Raw genomic sequence first — 18910 nt, 5'->3', positions numbered from 1 at the left:
AATCCATCTCTGAATAAGCATTGGTCAACAGCATCAAGGGCTTTGTGCTAAGCTGTCTGATATTTCAGCCACACTGTTCTACACACTAGCACTATTGATACAAAACAGGTGCAATGGTCCTCAGCGTCAGAGGAGCCAACCTTTTGTTTGCAACTTTCACGTGGCCAGGTGTAACGTCAGGTAAGCAATTTGGCATTGACTTTGTGATTGGTCTGCTGCAGTACCCACCGTCGTGAGTAGATGGCGTAGTCGAGCATTTCCCTTCCCCGTGAGCCGCCAATTAACGGCTGGATTGGACACGTCAGAGTAATGGAGCGAGTAGCGGCGGTCGGTTTGCGTTCCTTGCTGCGGGGCGTCCGGCGGAATGTGGGCAGGTTAGCAGCCGCAACGAGACCAATACTGCGATCATTCGTCTGCTGCGCGCCTGCGCGATGTCCCGTGCCGCGGCCTAACAGGAAGCACGCATCTCTATCCCAGTATTCTGGGCAGGAGGCTTCCTTGCATAAACGTTAAATGCAAAATGTGACCCCATTAATGCTATTTTGCTAGGAAACGTCGTCGTCTCGAGCCACAGCGGTAGATTTTCTGATCTGGACGACATGTTTTAAAGTTATTTTGTGCTTTTACAACAAAATTTCCTCAGATTATGCTAAGAATGGCACAGGACCCATGCGTGTGTGTGGCCAGAGAACTCCTGCATGGAGGAACTCGGCGTGTTGAGCAGGATCTGTGGAGAGAGTTGTGTTTTGACTCTCAGCTCCTCCAGCAGTTTCTTTGCTCCAAATTCCAGCATTTGCTGGGTGAAACTGCCCCTTTGGTCACACAGACGCACACACAACACCGCTCAGAAATAACACCTCAGCGTGTTTCGGGGCCAACTTTTTTCGCTTCGGTTCCAACGTTGAAAGTTTTTAATAATTCTCTCGATCCTGCGCTTACGTGTAATTTGTGACGGATTCCAGACATGTAATTTCTATAACACAAGAATATTTGTAGATGTTGGAAATCCAAAGTGACACAGAAAATGCTGGAGGAGCTCAGCAGGTCGGGAGCATCTATGGAAATGAATTTACAGTCGACGCTGTGGGCAGAGACCTTTCTGCAGGACCTGTTGAGTTCCTCCGGCATTTTGTACGTGTTTACTTTTTACTTCTATTGTGTGTGTACTCGGTTCACATTTGATTGACGAGGGCGACAACCTGTCCTCAGCTGGCGATCGGTACAGAAACATAGAAATATAGAAAATAGGTGCAGGAGTAGGCCATTCGGCCCTTTGAGCCTGCACCGCCATTCAGTATGGTCATGGCTCATATCCAACTCAGAACCCTGCACCAGCCTTCCCTCCATACCCCCTGATCCCTTTAGCCACAAGGGCCATATCTAACTCTCTCTTAAATATAGCCAATGAACTGGCCTCAACTGTTTCCTGTGGCAGAGAATTCCACAGATTCACCACTCTCTGTGTGAAGAAGTTTTTCCTAATCTCGGTCCGAAAAGGCTTCCCCTTCATCCTCAAACTGTGACCCCTCATTCTGGACTTCCCCAACATCGGGAACAATCTTCCTGCATGTAGCTTGTCCAATCCCTTTAGGATTTTATACGTTTCAATCAGATCCCCTCTCAGTCTTCTAAATTCCAACGAGTATAAGCCTAGTTCATCCTGTCTTTCATCATATGAAAGTCCTGCCATCCCAGGAATCAATCTGGTGAACCTTCTTTGTACTCCCTCTATGGCAAGGATGTCTTTCCTCAGATTAGGGACCAAAACTGCACACAATACTCCAGGTGTGGTCTCACCAAGGCCTTGTACAACTGCAGTAGTACCTCCCTGCTCCTGTACTCGAATCCTCTTGCTATAAATGCCAGCATACCATTTGCCTTTTTCAACGCCTGCTGTACCTGCATGCCCACTTTCAATGACTGGTGTATAATGACACCCAGGTCTCGTTGCACCTCCCCTTTTCCTAATCGGCCACCATTCAGATTCTGTTTTCCTGTTTTTGCCACCAAATTGGATAACTTCACATTTATCCACATTAAATTGCATCTGCCATGAATTTGCCCACTCACCCAACCTATCCAAGTCACCCTGCATCCTCTTAGCATCCTCCTCACAGCTAACACTGCCGCCCAGCTTCGTGTCATCCACAAACTTGGAGATGCTGCATTTAATTCCCTCATCCAAGTCATTAATATATATTGTAAACGACTGGGGTCCCAGCACTGAGCCTTGCGGTACCCCACTAGTCACTGCCTGCCATTCTGAAAAGGTCCCGTTTATTCCCACTCTTTGCTTCCTGTCTGCCAACCAACTCTCTATCCACATCGATAACTTACCTACAGTATTGAGTCTCAACAGATTCAGCGACATCTGTACCAGGAGATATATTTACTGTTTCCGGTGTTGTCCCTTCTGACCTGCCAAGTGTTTCCGGCTTTTCTATTTTTATCTCAGATTTTCCATGTCAGTAGTTTAGGTATTTTTTTATCATTGCGATAGAGAGTGAAAACAAACCTTTTGCTGACAACCAAGCTCCTAATTACTCTAAACTTACCTGAGCTTATTTTATTGACCCTACTTTCCCGGTAATTACGGGTTTCAGATTAAAAGTAATGTTCGTTCTCTTTGTACAGGAGGAATAATGTATTGAGGCAAAATCCTAGACGGGCAGAAATTGGTACCAGCAGTGCTGCAGGTTCAAGAGATTCCTACTTAGCAGTGCAGTGTACTGACCTGAAGAAGCCATTAGAGATCCAGCGATTGCCTTCAGTTGCCCTCAAACCGACCGAGGTAAATCACGCCGCATGGATGGATGCAGGTTGTTTAAATCATTGTTTGCACTCAGCCTACTTCAAATCCAAGAGTAAACACAAATAAATACTTGATTTATTATACTTAATGTTCCATGTACTAACCAATAACATTGATGAAGAACCTAACAGCTGCTCATGTTAAGCTGCTTGTGCATGAGAACAGGCATTGACTGAATGTCTTCCAGTGACGATCTCTCCTGCACTTTGTGGTTAGGTGCGAGTGGATATTCATTGCTGTGGTGTGAACTTTGCTGACATTCTGATATGTCAGGGACTGTATCAGCATCAACCGCAGCTCCCCTTCACTCCAGGTAAAACCAATTTTTGCTGTGTAAGAATTGTGTATTGTTTTTAGCAAACGGAATTGATGTTAGCAGTAAGATGTTTAATGCTTCAGACACACCAAAATTTGGGGCATAGCGGACAGTGAAGAAGGCTATCAAAGCTTGCAACATGACAGGGACTGGCTGAAAAATAGTAGATGCAATTTTATGCCGACGTGTGAAGAGTTGCACTTTGCTGATCCTTTTCATTGGGTTGAAATCAGTGCCAGAGGTCATTCGTTGGTGATGCAGCGCAAAGTTTAAAAAGAACTCGGGAGCTTTCAGCTTCCTTTTGGGGGCTGAAATCTGTGAGGGGCTAATAAAAAAGGAAGGAGGTGTGGGCAGAGCGGCCATTGTGGAAGCGGGCCAATGTTAGAGTGGTCCAGCTTTGGCTCAACAGGCTTAGGCAAGCACCGGTGGAGGTTCTAAGTAAGAAAGAAAGATTTTGGTAACTTTCTTTTCTGCTACTACATAGCTAATGCACTGAGAATGGATCCGAAGGCAGTGATATGTTCCTTGTGTGAGATGTGGGAAATTTGGGAGACTTACAGTGCATCGAGTTTCAGCTCCTTGGAGACCACGTCAAGTAACTGGAACTGCAGCTGGATGCCCTTTGGCTCATATGGGAATTGAGGTGATAGATAGGAGCTACAGGGAGATAGTCATCCCTAAGTTGCAGGAGACAGGTACCTGGGTGACTGTCGGGAGAGGGAAAGGGGAAAAAGCCAGTGCAGATTACCCGTGACAACTTCCCTCGATAATAAGTGTGTGTATGTATATATACAGTGGCATGCAAAAGTTTGGGCACCCCGGTCAAAATTTCTGTTACTGTGAATAGTTAAGTGAGTAGAAGATGAGCTGATCTCCAAAATTTTAGCGTGGGAAAGAAAAGAAACGAGCACCATGCAGAAGTTTGGGCACCCCAAGAGATTTGAGCCCTCAGATAACTTTTACCAAGGTCTCAGACCTCAAATAGCTTATTAGGGCTATGGCTTGTTCACAGTCATCGTTAGGAAAGGCCAGGTGATGCAAATTACAAAGCTTTATAAATACCCTGACTCCTCAAACCTTGTCCCAACAATCAGCAGCCATGGGCTCCTCTAAGCAGCTGCCTAGCACTCTGAAAATTAAAATAAATGATGCCCACAAAGCAGGAGAAGGCTATAAGAAGATAGCAAAGTGTTTTCAGGTAGCTGTTTCCTCAGTTCGTAATGTAATTAAGAAATGGTAGTTAACAGGAACGGTGAAGGTCAAGTTGAGGTCTGGAAGACCAAGAAAACTTTCTGAGAAAACTGTTCGTTGGATTGCTAGAAAGGCAAATCAAAACCCCCATTTGACTGCAAAAGACCTTCAGGAAGATTTAGCAGACTCTGGAGTGGTTGTGCACTGTTCTACTGTGCAGCGACACCTGCACAAATACGACCTTCATGCAAGAGTCATCAGAAGAAAACCTCCCCTGCGTCCTCACCACAAAATTCAGCGTCAGAAGTTTGCAAAGGAACATCTAAACAAGCCTGATGCATTTTGGAAACAAGTCCTGTGGACTGATGAAGTTAAAATATAACTTTTTGGCCGCAATGAGCAAAGGTATGTTTGGAGAAAAAAGGGTGCAGATTTCATGAAAAGAACACCTCTCCAACTGTTAAGCACGGGGGTGGATCGATCATGCTTTGGGCTTGTGTTGCAGCCAGTGGCACGGGAAACATTTACTGGTAGAAGGAAGAATGAATTCAATTAAATACCAGCCAATTCTGGAAGCAAACATCACACCGTCTGTTAAAAAGCTGAAGATGAAAAGAGGATGGCTTCTACAACAGGATAATGATCCTAAACACACCTCAAAATCCACAATGGACTACCTCAAGAGGCACAGGCTGAAGGTTTTGCCATGGCCCTCACAGTCCCCTGACCGAAACATCATCGAAAATCTGTGGATAGACCTCAAAAGAGCAGTGCATGCAAGATGACCCAAGAATCTCACAGAACTAGATGCCTTTTGCAAGGAAGTATGGGCAAAAATCCCCCAAACAAGAATTGAAAGACTCTTAGCTGTCTACAGAAAGCGTTTACAAGCTGTGATACTTGCCAAAGGGTGTGTTACTAAGTACTGACCATGCAGGCTGCCAAAACTTTTGCTTCGGGCCCTTTTCCTTTTTTGTTATTTTGAAACTGTAAAAGATAGAAATAACAGAGTAACCTTGCTTAAAATATTAAAGAAATGTGTCATCTTTAACTTTATGCCTTTTGGAAATCAGGTCATCTTTTACTCGCTTAACTATTCACAGTAACAGAAATTTTGACCGGGGTGCCCAAACTTTTGCATGCCACTGTATATGTGTTGGTGCGTGGCCAAGTGGTTAAGGCATTTGTCTAGTGATTTGAAGGTCTTTAGTTCAAGCCTTGGCTGAGACAACGCGTGTGTCCTTGAGCAAGTCACTTAACCACACATTGCTCTGTGATGACACTGGTGCCAAGCTGTATGGGTCCTAATGCCCTTCCCTTGGACAATATCAGTGCGTGGAGAGAGGAGACTTGCAGCGTAGGCAACTGCTGGTCTTCCATACAACCTTGCCCAGGCCTGCGCCCTGGAAACCTTCCAAGGCTCAAATCCATGGTCTCATGAGACTAACGGATGCCTGTAAATATATAACCACAAGAGATTTGGCAGATTCTGGAAATCCAGAGTAACACACACAAAATGCTGGAGGAACTCAGCAGTATCTTTGGAGGGGACTATTTCAGGTTGAACCCTTTCATCAGGACTGGAAAGCAAGGGAGAAAAAGCAGAATAAGATGGGGGAGGGGCACTGGAAAGGAGTGCAAGCTGGAAAGTGTTATGTAAGGGGAAGATAGGTGAGTGGGGGTGAAGTGAGAGGCTAGGAGGTGATAGGTGAAAAGCTCAAGGGCTGAAGAAGAAGGAATCTGATAGGAGAGGAGAGTGGACCACAGGAGAAATGGAAGGAAAGGGGGTACCAGAGGGTGATAGGAGGTAAGGAAAAGAGAATGGGTAAGAGGAGATCCAGAGTGCGGAATGGAGAAAGGGGGAAGGGAGGGGGGAGAAATTACTGAAGTTAGGAAAATCACTGTTCATGCACTGGGAGTGGTGAGTTTGGAATGAACTATTGCATTGGGGAAAGGTGTGAAATGGAATACATTATTATACTAGGAATGGTGAGTGCAAGAATAAATTACTACCTTTGAGTATGTGATTGAGTTATTACACTGGGAATATTGTGTGTGGGAGTGAATTGTTACGTTAGAAATGATGAGATGGGAATCAATTATTGCACTGGGGACTGTGAGTGTGGGAATAATTTCTTACATTGAAACAATGAGTGTGAGTGATTTATTACATCAAGAATGGTGAGTGTGCAAATGAATTATCTGACTAGAAATGGTGAGTTGGGAATGAATTATTACTCTGAGAACAGTGAGTATGGAAAAGAATGATTAAACTGGGAGCCGTGAGTGCAGGAATGAACTGGTTACTAAGTTATTGCCAGACCTGTGTTACTGAGTACGGAGTAGTCCAGTATGAGAAAAAGTAATTACTCTGGCAAACAATGTGGTAGTACATAGGACTATTACACTGTTTTGCACTAGTTATTTATTTTTGTAACATAGTAATTTTTATATCTTGCACTAGACTGCTACCACAAAGCAACAAATGCTTTGTATTTAATGAATACTTTACTTCAGTATTCACTATGGAAAAGGACTTTGGCCTCATAATTTGCCCTTCCCCAGTTAAAAACTTTCCTGACCTCTCTGATTCTGTCCTTTTCCATTATAATGCTAAAGGCCAGGGAGCAGTGGTCACTGTCCCCCAGATGCTCACCCACTGAGAGATCTGTGACCTGACCTGGTTCATTACCTAATACTAGATCTAGTATGGCATTCCCCCTAGTCGGCCTGTCAACATACTGTGACGGGAATCTGTCCTGGACACCCTTTACAGACTCTGCCCCGTCTAAACCATTGGAACTAATCAGGTGCCAATCAATATTAGGGAGTTAAAGTCACCCATGATAACAACGCTGTTATTTTTGCACCTTTCCAAAATCTGCTTCCCAATCTGCTCTTTGGTATCTCTGCTGCTACCAGGGGGCCTATAGAATACTCCCAATAGAGTAATTGCTCCCTTCCTGTTCCTGACTTCCACCCATACTGACTCAAAAGAGGATCCTGCTACATTACCCATCCTTTCTGTAGCTGTAATAGTATCCCTGATCAGTAATGCCATCCATCCTCCCCTTTTTCCGCCCTCTGTATCCCTTTTAAAGCACCGAAATCCAGGAATATTGAGAATCCATTCCTGCCGTGGTGCCAGCCAAGTCTCTGTAATGGCCACACATCATAATTCCATGTATCCAAGCTCTCAGTTCATCACCTTTGTTCCTGATGCTTCTTGCATTGAAGTACACGCAGTTTAGCCCTTCTACCTTACTACCTTTACATCCTTTATTCTGTTTCCCTTTCCTCAAAGCCTCTTTATATGTCAGATCTGGCTTTACTCCATGCACTATACTTGCAGTTCTCGCATGACCTTTATCCTCTTTCACCTCACTATCTGCTCTAACACTCTGGTTCTTCACCCCCTGCAAATCTAGTTTAAACCTCCCTGGAGCAGCATTAGCAAACTTTCCCGCAAGGATGTCCGTCCCCCTCCAGTTCAGGTGCAACCCGTCCCGTCGGAACAGGTCCCACCTTCCCTGGAACAAAGCCGAATTGTCCAGAAACATGAAGCCCTCCCTCCTGCACCAACTCCTTAGCCACGTATTTAACTGCATTATCTTCCTATTTCTAGCTTCACTGGCATGTGGCACGGGTAGCAATCTTGAGATCGCAACCCTGGAGGTCCTGTCCTTCAACTTTGCACCTAACTCCCTAAACTCTTTGCAGGACCTCCTCCTCCTTCCTATCCACACCATTGGTCCCTACATGGACTAGGATATCTGGCTGCACACCCTCCCTCTTGAGAATACTGAGAACTCGATCTGAGATATCATGGACCCTAGCACCAGGGAGGCAACAGACCATCAGGGATTCTCGATCTCTCTCACAGAACCTCTTATCTGTCCCCCTAACTATCAAATCCTCTATCACTAGTGCAGTTGTACAAGGCCTTGGTGAGACCACACCTGGAGTATTGTGTGCAGTTTTGGTCCCTTAATCTGAGGAAAGACAGTCTTGCCATAGAGGGAGTACAAAGGAGGTTCACCAGATTGATTCCTGGGATGGCAGGACTTTCATATGATGAAAGACTGGATCGACAGGCTTATACTCACTGGAATTTAGAAGATTGAGGGGGGATCTTATTGAAACGTATAAAATCCTAAAGGGATTGGACAGGCTAGATGCAGGAAGATTGTTCCCGATGTTGGGGAAGTCCAGTACGAGGAGTCACAGTTTGAGGATAAAGGGGAAGCCTTTTAGGACCGCGATGAGGAAAAACTTCTTCAGAGAGAGAGTGGTGAATCTGTTAAATTCTCTGCCACAGGAAACAGTTGAGGCCAGTTCATTGGCTATATTTAAGAGGGAATTAGATATGGCCCTTGTGGCTAAAGGGATCGGGGGTATAGAGAGAGAAGGCAGGTACAGGGTTCTGAGTTGGATGATCAGCCATGATCATACTGAATGGCAATGCAGGCTCGAAGGGCCGAATGGCCTACTCCTGCACCTATTTTCTATGCTTTCCCTCCTTCTCTTCTGAGCTGAGGCTCCAGTCTTGGTGCCAGAGATGTGACCACTGCAACTTGTCCCTGGTAGGTCATTCCCACCAACAGTCTCCAAAACGGTATACTTATTATTGATGGGAACGGCCACAGGGGTGCTGTGCTCATTCTGTCTGTTCTCCTTCCCTCTCCTAACAGTCACCCAGTTTGGGCACCCTGGTCAAAATTTCTGTTACTGTGAATAGCTAAGTGCGTAAAAGATGAACTGATTTCCAAAAGGCATAAAGTTGAAGAAGACACATTTCTTTATATTTTAAGCAAGAAAACTTTTTTATTTCCATCTTTTACAGTTTCAAAATTCCAAAAAAGGAAAAGGGCCCAATGCAAAAGTTTGGGCACCTTGCATGGCAGTACTTAGTAACACCCCCTTTGGCAAGTATCACAGCTTGTAAATGCTTTCTGTAGACAGCTAAGAGTCTTTCAATTCTTGTTTGGGGGATTTTCATCCATTCCTCCTTGCAAAAGGCTTCTAGTTCTGTGAGATTCTTGGGCTCTTTTGCATGCACTGCTCTTTTGAGGTCTATCCACAGATTCTCGATGATGTTTAGGTCAGGGGACTGTGAGGGCCATGGCACAACCTTCAGCTTGCGCCTCTAAGTAGTCCATTGTGGATTTTGAGGTGTGTTTAGGATCATGATCCTGTTGTAGAAGCCATCCTCTTTTCATCTTCAGCTTTTTCACAGACGGTGTGATGTTTGCTTCCAGAATTGGCTGGTATTTAATTGAATTCATTCTTCCTTCTACCAATAAATGTTCCCCGTGCCACTGGCTGCAACGCAAGCCCAAAGCATGATCGATCCACCCCCGTGCTTAACAGCTGGAGAGGCGTTCTTTTCATGAAATCTGCACCCTTTTTTCTCCAAACATACCTTTGCTCATTGCGGCCAAAAAGTTATATTTTAACTTCATCAGTCCACAGGACTTGTTTCCAAAATGCATCAGGCTTGTTTAGATGTTCCTTTGCAAATTTCTAACGCTGAATTTTGTGGTGAGAACGCAGGAAAGGTTTTCTTCTGATGACTCCTCCATGAAGGTCATATTTGTGCAGGTGTTGCTGCACAGTAGAACAGTGCATCACCACTCCAGGTCTGCTAAGTCTTCCTGAAGGTCTTTTGCAGTCAAACGGGGGTTTTGATTTGCCTTTCTAGCAATCCTACGAGCAGTTTTCTTGGAAAGTTTTCTTGGTCTTCCAGACCTCAACTTGACCTCCACTGTTCCTGTTCACTGCCATTTCTTAATTACATTATGAACTGAGGAAACGGCTACCTGAAAATGCTTTGCTATCTTCTTATAGTCTTCTCCTGCTTTGTAGGCATCATTTATTTTAATTTTCAGAGTGCTAGGCAGCTGCTTAGAGGAGCCCATAGCTGCTGATTGTTGGGACAAGGTTTGAGGAGCCAGGGTATTTATAAAGCTTTGTAATTTGCATCACTTGGCCTTTCCTAACGATGACTGTGAACAAGCCATAGCCCTAATAAGCTATTTGAGGTCTGAGACCTTGGTAAAAGTTATCTGAGAGCTCAAATCTCTTGGGGTGCCCAAACTTTTGCATGGTGCTCCTTTCCTTTTTTTCTCACTCTAAAATTGTACAAGACAAAAATAATACATTAATCTTGCTTAAAATATTGAAAAGGACGCTTCATCTTTAACTTTATGACTTTTGGAGATCAGTTCATCTTCTACTCACTTAACTATTCACAGTAACAGAAATTTTGACCGGGGTGTCCAAACTTTTGTGGGGGGGGGGGGAGGAGAGAGAGAGAGAGAGAGAGAGAGAGAGAGAAAAAATTAAAAACACGCTCGCTCTCAGGTGCTTAAGACCTTTGTGCAGTACTGTATTTGTCAATGTGGAGTCGAGAACGAGTTTGTCAATCTGGCGGGAGCAAAGGATATTGGGAATGGCGAGAATGGGGTGCCACAGGAGGGGTGTGGGAGAGATGGCAGAGAAGGAGTGCCAGGGGCAGAGAGTTGGTGCAGGTGTAGATACACTCAGCCCTGAGATACCAGGCAAGGTCATTTGATTCCAAACAATTAGCTTATTGATCATTACAGAATGTCTCTCTGCTGCTTGCTTCTCCCCCCTTTCCTCTCCCTTTTCCCAACCATGATTCCTGTCTCCTGACCCCTTTTCACTCTCAGTCCACAATGGAGACCCATATCTGAATCAGGTTTATCACCACTCACATACATAATGAAATTTGTATTTTTTTTTGCGGCAGCAGTATAGTGACCAACTTCTTCTTTGTCTTGTTTTACGGCGGTTGGCACCCAGCTTAATGGTGCATTACTACCACCTTCTGCTCTGGCGTGTGCAATAGACTTGCGTTCTACATCCCTTCACCCAATATCTATCTATCTATCTATCTATCTCTCTCTCCCTCTCCCTCTCCCTCTCCCTCTCCCTCTCCCTCTCCCTCTCCCTCTCCCTCTCCCTCTCCCTCTCCCTCTCCCTCTCCCTCTCCCTCTCCCTCTCCCTCTCCCTCTCCCTCTCCCTCTCCCTCTCCCTCTCCCTCTCACCCTCACCCTCACCCTCACCCTCACCCTCCTCTCCCCTCACCCTCACTCTCACCCTCTCACCCTCTCACCCTCTCACCCTCACCCACACTTTATCCTCCCATCTTTGGCTATCCTAGTACCCTATTCCTGCTTATCTGTCATATCCTATAAAAAAAACCCCTGTACCCCTTTAGAAAGCTAAAAATACCCTGGCCTGTACTCTCTCACCCATGCCCGGCAACCCTTTTAATGTGAATTCTTGCACCCCCAATTCCCTTAGATTAATTCTCATCATCTCTCTCTGTATCCCATACTTCCTGCAACTCAGAACTACATGTTCTACTGACTCCTCTTCTTGACATTCCTCACACAATCCTGTCTGGTATTTCCCTATCATTTTCAATGTTTTGTTTAATGCAATGCCCCAGCCTTAACCTAGTCCACACAGTCTCCTCTCTTCTGTATCTACTACCTACCCTAGCACCTGCAACACTTCTTTGTACTTGATATAAATGCCTCTCTTTCCCCTCCCTGTCCCATCTTTCTTGCCACATTTGGTTGATTTTTTTTTCCCCCAGATTACACACTTAACCTCTGCTTTACTGATAGTAATGTACATTTCTATATTTTCTTTCATTAATGCCCTCTTTGCCAACTCATCCACCCTCTCATTCCCCTTCACCCCTACATGTGCTGGAACCTGTAGAAATTTTACCTGACCTCCCTGATTTGCAATTCTTGTGACTGACTGAAGGACTTCATAAAAGTACATCTTGCCAGCTGTTTGAGTGAAAAGACCTTAAACTTGCTAGAACTGAGGATGAATCTGAGTATATCAACACTTTGACTTGTCTAACTTTCTCCACCCATCGCATCGCAACGCAACCAACACTGCCAGCATCTCCACTGTATACACCGCTAACATATTAGAGTATAGTGACCAAGCCTTTGACGCTAAGTCTAACTTTGTGGTTCATAAGGGGAGGAGGTGGGGTTGGAAGAGGAGTGCAGTAGTGATAAGGGATTCCATGACGAGAGGAGCAGGAAACAGATTCTGCAGATATGAAAGAGACACCCAAATGGTATGTTGCCTTACAAGGTCCAGGGTCAGGGATGTCAACGATCAGGTCCGTGGCATTCTAAAGAGGGAGGCTGAACAGCCGGAAGTCATGGTACATATAAGTACCAATGACATAGGTAGGAAATGGGAGGAGGTTATGACGAGCAAGTATAGGAAGTTAGGCAGAAAGCTGAAAAGCAGAACCTCCAGAGTACTAATTGCTATCGGTGCCACATGCCAGTGAGGGTAAGAGTAAGAAGATTGTGTGGCTGAAGAATTGGCGCAAGGAGCAGGTTTTCAGATTTCTGGATCATTGCGATCTCTTTTAGGGAAGGTATGATCTATGCAAAAAGGACAGGTTACATCTGAACCTAAGGGGAACCAATATCCTTGCTGGCAGGTTTGCAAGAGATGTTGGGGAGGGTTTAAATGAACTTGATAGGGGAATGGGGACTGATAGGGTTGAGGATGGGACAGTTGGTATACAAGTAGATGAAGTGAATAGTGAGACTGTGAGGAAGGGCAGGCAGATGATAGGGCAAAATTGCAGTCAGTGCAATGAGTTAAAGCAGGGGTCTCCAACCTCTTTTGCACCACGGACCAGTTTAATATTGACAATCTTCTTGCGGACTGGTCGACTGGGGGGTGGAGTATTCAAGTAGGGTTAAACTCACCTCAGCATGTCTTTTACAGTTAGAGTTGCCAACACTCTCACTTCCAAATAAGGGACGAAAGTAGCAGTCAAATGCAGGACAGTGAGGAAGACTACCATGACCATGAAGCCTTGCGTGGGCACCTGTGTGCGCATGCGTGACGTGCGCATGCACGTACGTGCGATTTTTTTTCCCCCACAAATCGGTTTTGACTTTATCTTCCTGACTACGATGCACATACATTATTTCTACTTTATAAAGGCTGTGTATTTATCATATCATTCCTGCTTTTACTATATGTTAGTGTTATTTTAGGTTTTATGTGTTATTTGGTATGATTTGGTAGGTTATTTTTTTGGGTCTGGGAACGCTCAAAAATTTTTCCCAAATAAATTAATGGTAATTGCTTCTGCGCTTTACGCCATTTTGGCATGAAAGGTTTCATAGGAATGCTCTACCTTAGCTGGGGAAGTATGGAACAAGGGTGGTCCCTTATGGGACAAACCAACTTAGCCCAATATATGGGATGTCCCAGCAATACAGGACAGTTGGCAACCCTATGTTTAAGCTCAACAGTGCGTGACAGGGAATGAGGAAAGGTGCAGCTGACTTGTATAGTTTCCTCGCAGCCCGGTAGTATATGCTTTGCGGCCTGGTGATTGGGGACCGCTGAGTTAAAGTATAATGGAGCCAAAATCATGGGGGATTTCAATATGCAGGTAGATTGGGAAAATCAGGTTGGTGCTGGATCCTAAGAGAGGGAATATGTAGAATGCCAACAAGATGGCATTTTAGAGCAGCCTGTGGTTGAGCCCAGTAAGGGAAAGGCAATTCTGGATTGGGTGTTGTGCAATGAACCTGGTTTGATTCGGAAGCTTGTAAATGAGCTTTTAGGAGGTAGTGATCATAATATGATAGAATTTACTCTGCTGTTTGAGAAGAAGATGAAATCACAATGTATCAGTAGTAGAGTGGAGTAAAGGGAATTACAGAGGCATGAGAAAGGAGCTGGCCAGAATTGACTGGAAGGGGACACTAGCAGGAATGATGGTAGAACAGCAGTGGCTGATGTTTCTGGCGGTGATTCTGAAGCCGCAGGAAAGATACATCCCAAAGATGAAGAAGATTCCAAAGGGAGGATGAGGCAACTGTGACTAACAAGGGAAGTCAAAGGCAGCATAAAAGAGAGGAAACATAGCAAAACTTAGTGGGATTTTAGCAGATTGGGGAGTTTCTAAAAACCAACAGAAGGCAACTAAAAAAAGCAAAAAGAGACAAAAGATGAAATATGAAGGTAAGCCAGCCAATAATATAAAAGACGGTGCAAAAAGCTTTTACAGGTATATAATGCGTAAAAGAGTCAAGTGGAAAATTATGCTGGAGTGGTAGTAATTGGGACAAAGAAATGATGGACAAACATAATAAGTACTTTGAATCAGTCTTCACCGTGGGAGACATCAGTATGTTAGAAATATGTGTGTGTCTGGGGCAGAAGTGAGACTTGTTGCTATTACTAAGGGAAAGGTGCTTGGGAAGCTGAAAAGCTTGAAGCTAGATGTGGAGAGGATGTTTCCTCTGGTAGGCGGGAATCAGGAACTAGAGGGCACAGCCTCAAAATTGAGGGGCGACCTTTTTGAACAAAAGTAAGAAGGAATTTTTTAGCCAGGGAGTTGTGAATCTGTAGAACACTCTGCCACAGACTGCAGTGGAAGCCAAGTCCATGGGTATATTCAAAGCGGAAGTTGATGGATTCCTGATTGGTTGGACCATCAAGGGATATGGTGAGATGGCAGCTGTATAGGGTTGAATGGGATCTGGGATCAGCCATAATGAAATGGTGGAGTGGACTTGATGGGCTGAATGGCCTAATTCTGCTCCAATGTCTTATAGTCTTGAGGTAGATGGACTAAACCTCAAGGATCTGAAAGAGGTTGCTGAAGAGACCGAGGAGGCATTAGTAATAATCTTACACGAATCACTAGATTCTGGAATGGTTCCCGAGGACTGAAAAATTAGAAATGTCGCTCCACTCTTTAAGAAGGGAGGCAGAAGAAATGAAATTATAGGCCAGTTAGCCTGACCTCAGTGATTGGGAAGATATTAGAGTCTGTTATTAAGGATGAAGTTTTGGGGTACTTGAAGGCAGAAGATAAAATAGGCCAATGTCAGCATGGTTTTTAGTTTTCTGCCTAACTTCCTATATTTGCTCGTCATGACCTCCTCCCTTTTACTACCTATGTCATTGGTACTTGTATGTACCATGACTTCTGGCTCTTCACCTTCCCCCTTTAGAAATCTTGCCTGATAAAGCCATTGGAATTTTTTGAGGAAATAACAGGTAGGATAGATAAGGAGAGTCAGTGGATGTTGTGTACTTTGATTTTCAGGAGGCCTTTGACAGGGTGCCACAGGTGAGGCTGTTTAACAAAATAAGAGTTCGTGGTACTACAGAAAAGGTAGGAGCATGGGTAGACGATTGACTGACTGGCAGGAGGCAAAGAATGGGAACAAAGGGGGCCTTTACTGTTTGGCTGCCAGTGACTAATGGTGTGCTGCAGGGGTCGGTGTTGGGTCACTTCTTTTTATGTTTTAGGTGAAGGAATTGATGGCTTTGTGGCCAGTTTTGTGTATGATACGAAGGGGCAGGTTGTGTTGGGGAAGTAAGAAGTTTGCAGAAGGACTTTGACGGATTTGGGAAATGGGCAAAGAAGTGGCAGATGGAATATAATGTAATGAAGTGCATGGTCATGCAGTTTGGCAGAAGGAATAAAGGTGTGGACTATTTTCTAAATGGGGAGAAGATTCAATATTCAGAGGTACAGAGGGACGTTGGAATCCTTGTGTAGGATACCCTAAAGCTTTTGTATGTCAATCTTTTTTCTGGCTTGGACCAATACCATGAAGCAACAGGTCAGGTTGGGAACCCCTGCCCTAAAGGTTAACTTGCAGGTTGAGGCTGTAAGACCATAAGATACTAGAGTAGAGTTAGGCCATTTGGCCCATTGAGTCTGCTCCACCATTTCACCATAGCTAATCCATTCTCCTCTCAGTCACAATCTCTTGCCTTCTCCCCGAAACACTTCATGCCCTGACAAATCAAGAATCTATCAACCTCTGCCTTAAATATACCCAATGACTTGGCCTTCACAGCTGCCTGTGGCAACTAATTCCACAGATTCACCACACTCTGGCTTGAAGAAATTCCTCCTCATCGCTGTTCTAAGTGGATGACCCTCTATTCTGACACTGTATCCTCTTGTCTTGGATTCTCCCACCATAGGAAATATCCTTTCCACGTCCATACTATCAAGGCCTTTCAACATTTGATAGTTTTCAATGTAATTCCCCCCTCATGTTTTTGAATTCCAGTGAGTACAGGCCCAAAGCCATCAAACCTCCTCATATGACAAGCCTTTCAATCCCGGAATCATTTTCATGAATCACCTTTGAATTTTTTCTAACATCAGCATATCTTTTCTTAGATAAGGGCCTCAAAACTGCTCATAGTACTCCAAGTGAAGCCTCACCAGTGCCTTATAAAGCCTCAACAGTCTATCCTTGCATTTATATTCTAGTCCTCTCGAAATGAATGCTAACATTATATTTGCCTTCCTCACCACTGGCTCAACCTGCAAATTAACCTTTAGGGAATCCTGCACAAAGACTCCCAAGTCTCTTTGCACCTCAATTTTTTTTACTTCATTTAAAAAGTAGTCCACGTTTTTATTTCTTCTACCAAAGTGCATGACCATACACTTCCCGACACTGCATTCTATCTGCCACTTCTTTGCCCATTCTCCTAATGTGACTGTAGCTTCTCTGCTTCCTCAAAGCTACCTTTCCCTCCACCTATCTTCATATCATCCGCAAACTAGTCCACAAAGCCACCGATTCCAACATCCAAATCATTGACGCATAAAAAGAAGCAGCCCCAACACTTTGGAACACCAACAGTGGCAGCCAGCAAGAAAAGGGGCCCTTTATTCCCATTCTTTGCCTCCAACCAATCAGCCAATGCTCTATCCATGCTGGTATCTTTACTGTGATACCATGGGTGCTAAACTTGTTAAGTAGCCTCGTATGGCTCCTTGTCAAAGGTGTTCTGAAAATCCAAGTACACAATATCAACCGATGCTCCTTTGCCTATCCTGTTTGTATTTTTTCAAAAAATTCCACCAGATTGGGTGAGGAAGACAAATGCAATGTTAGCGTTCGTTATCAGAGGACTAGAATACAAAAGCGAGAATTAATGCTGTGGCTTTATAAGGCATTGGTCAGTCCACATTTTGAGTATTGTGAGTTGTTTTGGTCCCCTTATCTAAGGAAACATGCTGGCATTAGAGAAGGTCCAGAGGAGGTTCACAAGAATGATCCCAGAGATGAAAGGGTTAATGTATGATTGAAATTCTGGCTGAGTGATGTCACAAAACAACCTCTTAGTCAATGCCAGCAAGACAAAGGAGCTGAATATTGACTTCAGGAGGAGGAAGCCAGTCCTCAGGGGATCAAAGGTGGAGAGTGTCAGCAACTTTAAATTCCTCGGTATTATCTTTTCTGAGGATCTGTGCAGCTTGGAAGTGTAATTATGAAGAAAGCACAGCCATGCCTCTACTTAGGAGTTTGCAGAGATTCAGCAGGATATCTAAAACTCTGACACATGTCTGTAGGTGTATAGTGGAGAGTATATTGACTGGCTGCATCACAGCCTGGTATGGAAACACCTGTGGCCTTGAATGGCAAATCCTACAAAAAGTAGTGGATACGGCCCAGTCCATCACAGGTAAAGCCCTCCCCACTATTGAGCATATCTGCATGGAGAGCTTTTGCAGGAAAGCAGCATCCATCGTCAGGGACACCCATCAGCCAGGTCATGATCTCTTCTTGCTGCTGCCATTAGGAGCCTCAGAACTCAATAAACCAGGTTCTGGAACAGTTACTACCCCTCAACCATTAGGCTTTTGAATCAAAGGGGATATCTTCACTCAACTTCACTTGTCCCATCACTGAAATGTTCCCCCAACCTATGGACTCACTTTCAAGGACTCTTTATCTTGCGTTCTCAATATTTATTGCTTATGTTTGTTTTTGGCAATGGGTGGATGAAGGGGGAAGGAACAAGGAGGAGGAGTCCCAACCAGCTTAGTTATGGTGTGGGGGATGGTGCAGTCTCACAGAAGGAGGCAGTTCAGCCCATTGGGACCTTTCCAGACCCCAACAAATCAGTCCTATTCCCCTTCCCCCCAGTAGCACAGCAGTTTTCCCTCTCAGGTGCCCATTAGCTCCCCTTTCTTTTCGCATTTACTTAACCCACGGTTAGTTTACAGCAATCAGTTAACTTACCAGGGTGATTTTGGAACATGGAATTAAATAGTAGCACCCAAGGAAACATGGAGGGAATGTGCAAACTCCACACAATCAGCACTTGCAGTACCACGGGGTTGGCTGTGTCAAAGGTCAAAGAAGAATGGTGGCCACACACGTGTGCATACTTAATACAGTTTCCAACATTGGACAGTACGCTGCCAGTGCAGTAGAGGAAATGCAGGCTTGTTGCAGAGGTTCAGACGTGGAGCCATAGCAAAACTGGGTATTGATACAGGAGCTGATGTATGTTTAAGAATTAGGACTGATGGTAAAGGGTAGTTGCAAGGACAGAAGTTGTATTTTTGAGCAGATGAGCCATTGTGCAGATTTGAAGCAGAGGGAACAGTATGTACAGAGAAAAGCTTTTACCAGTATCAACTACTGTGGGTCCAGGAAGAGAAGGTGGGTGGTTAGTAGGGCTGACATAAAGGGAGAAGGAGGTGGGGTTTTTTGGAAGAAGGGATC

At 44.6% G+C, this 18910-nt stretch overlaps 1 protein-coding gene across 4 annotated transcripts in view; it reads left to right on the top strand.

Annotated features, from left to right (window-relative positions):
• Window positions 1-246: 246 nt before the first annotated feature.
• The window catches only part of gtpbp3 (GTP binding protein 3, mitochondrial), a 47501-nt gene continuing 28837 nt past the window's right edge, over window positions 247-18910 (top strand). For all 4 annotated transcript variants that reach the window (XM_072274340.1, XM_072274338.1, XM_072274339.1 and 1 more), the window contains exons 1-3: window positions 247-374; window positions 2635-2791; window positions 3029-3125. In XM_072274340.1, coding sequence (XP_072130441.1) covers window positions 310-374; window positions 2635-2791; window positions 3029-3125 — 319 coding nt within the window. In that variant the 5' untranslated portion in view covers window positions 247-309. The remainder of the gene's footprint in view (window positions 375-2634; window positions 2792-3028; window positions 3126-18910) is intronic.

This window comes from Mobula birostris, chromosome 12, assembly GCF_030028105.1.
Source record: "Mobula birostris isolate sMobBir1 chromosome 12, sMobBir1.hap1, whole genome shotgun sequence".
NCBI lineage: Eukaryota > Metazoa > Chordata > Chondrichthyes > Myliobatiformes > Myliobatidae > Mobula > Mobula birostris.
This window is presented reverse-complemented; position numbering and strand designations above follow the sequence as displayed.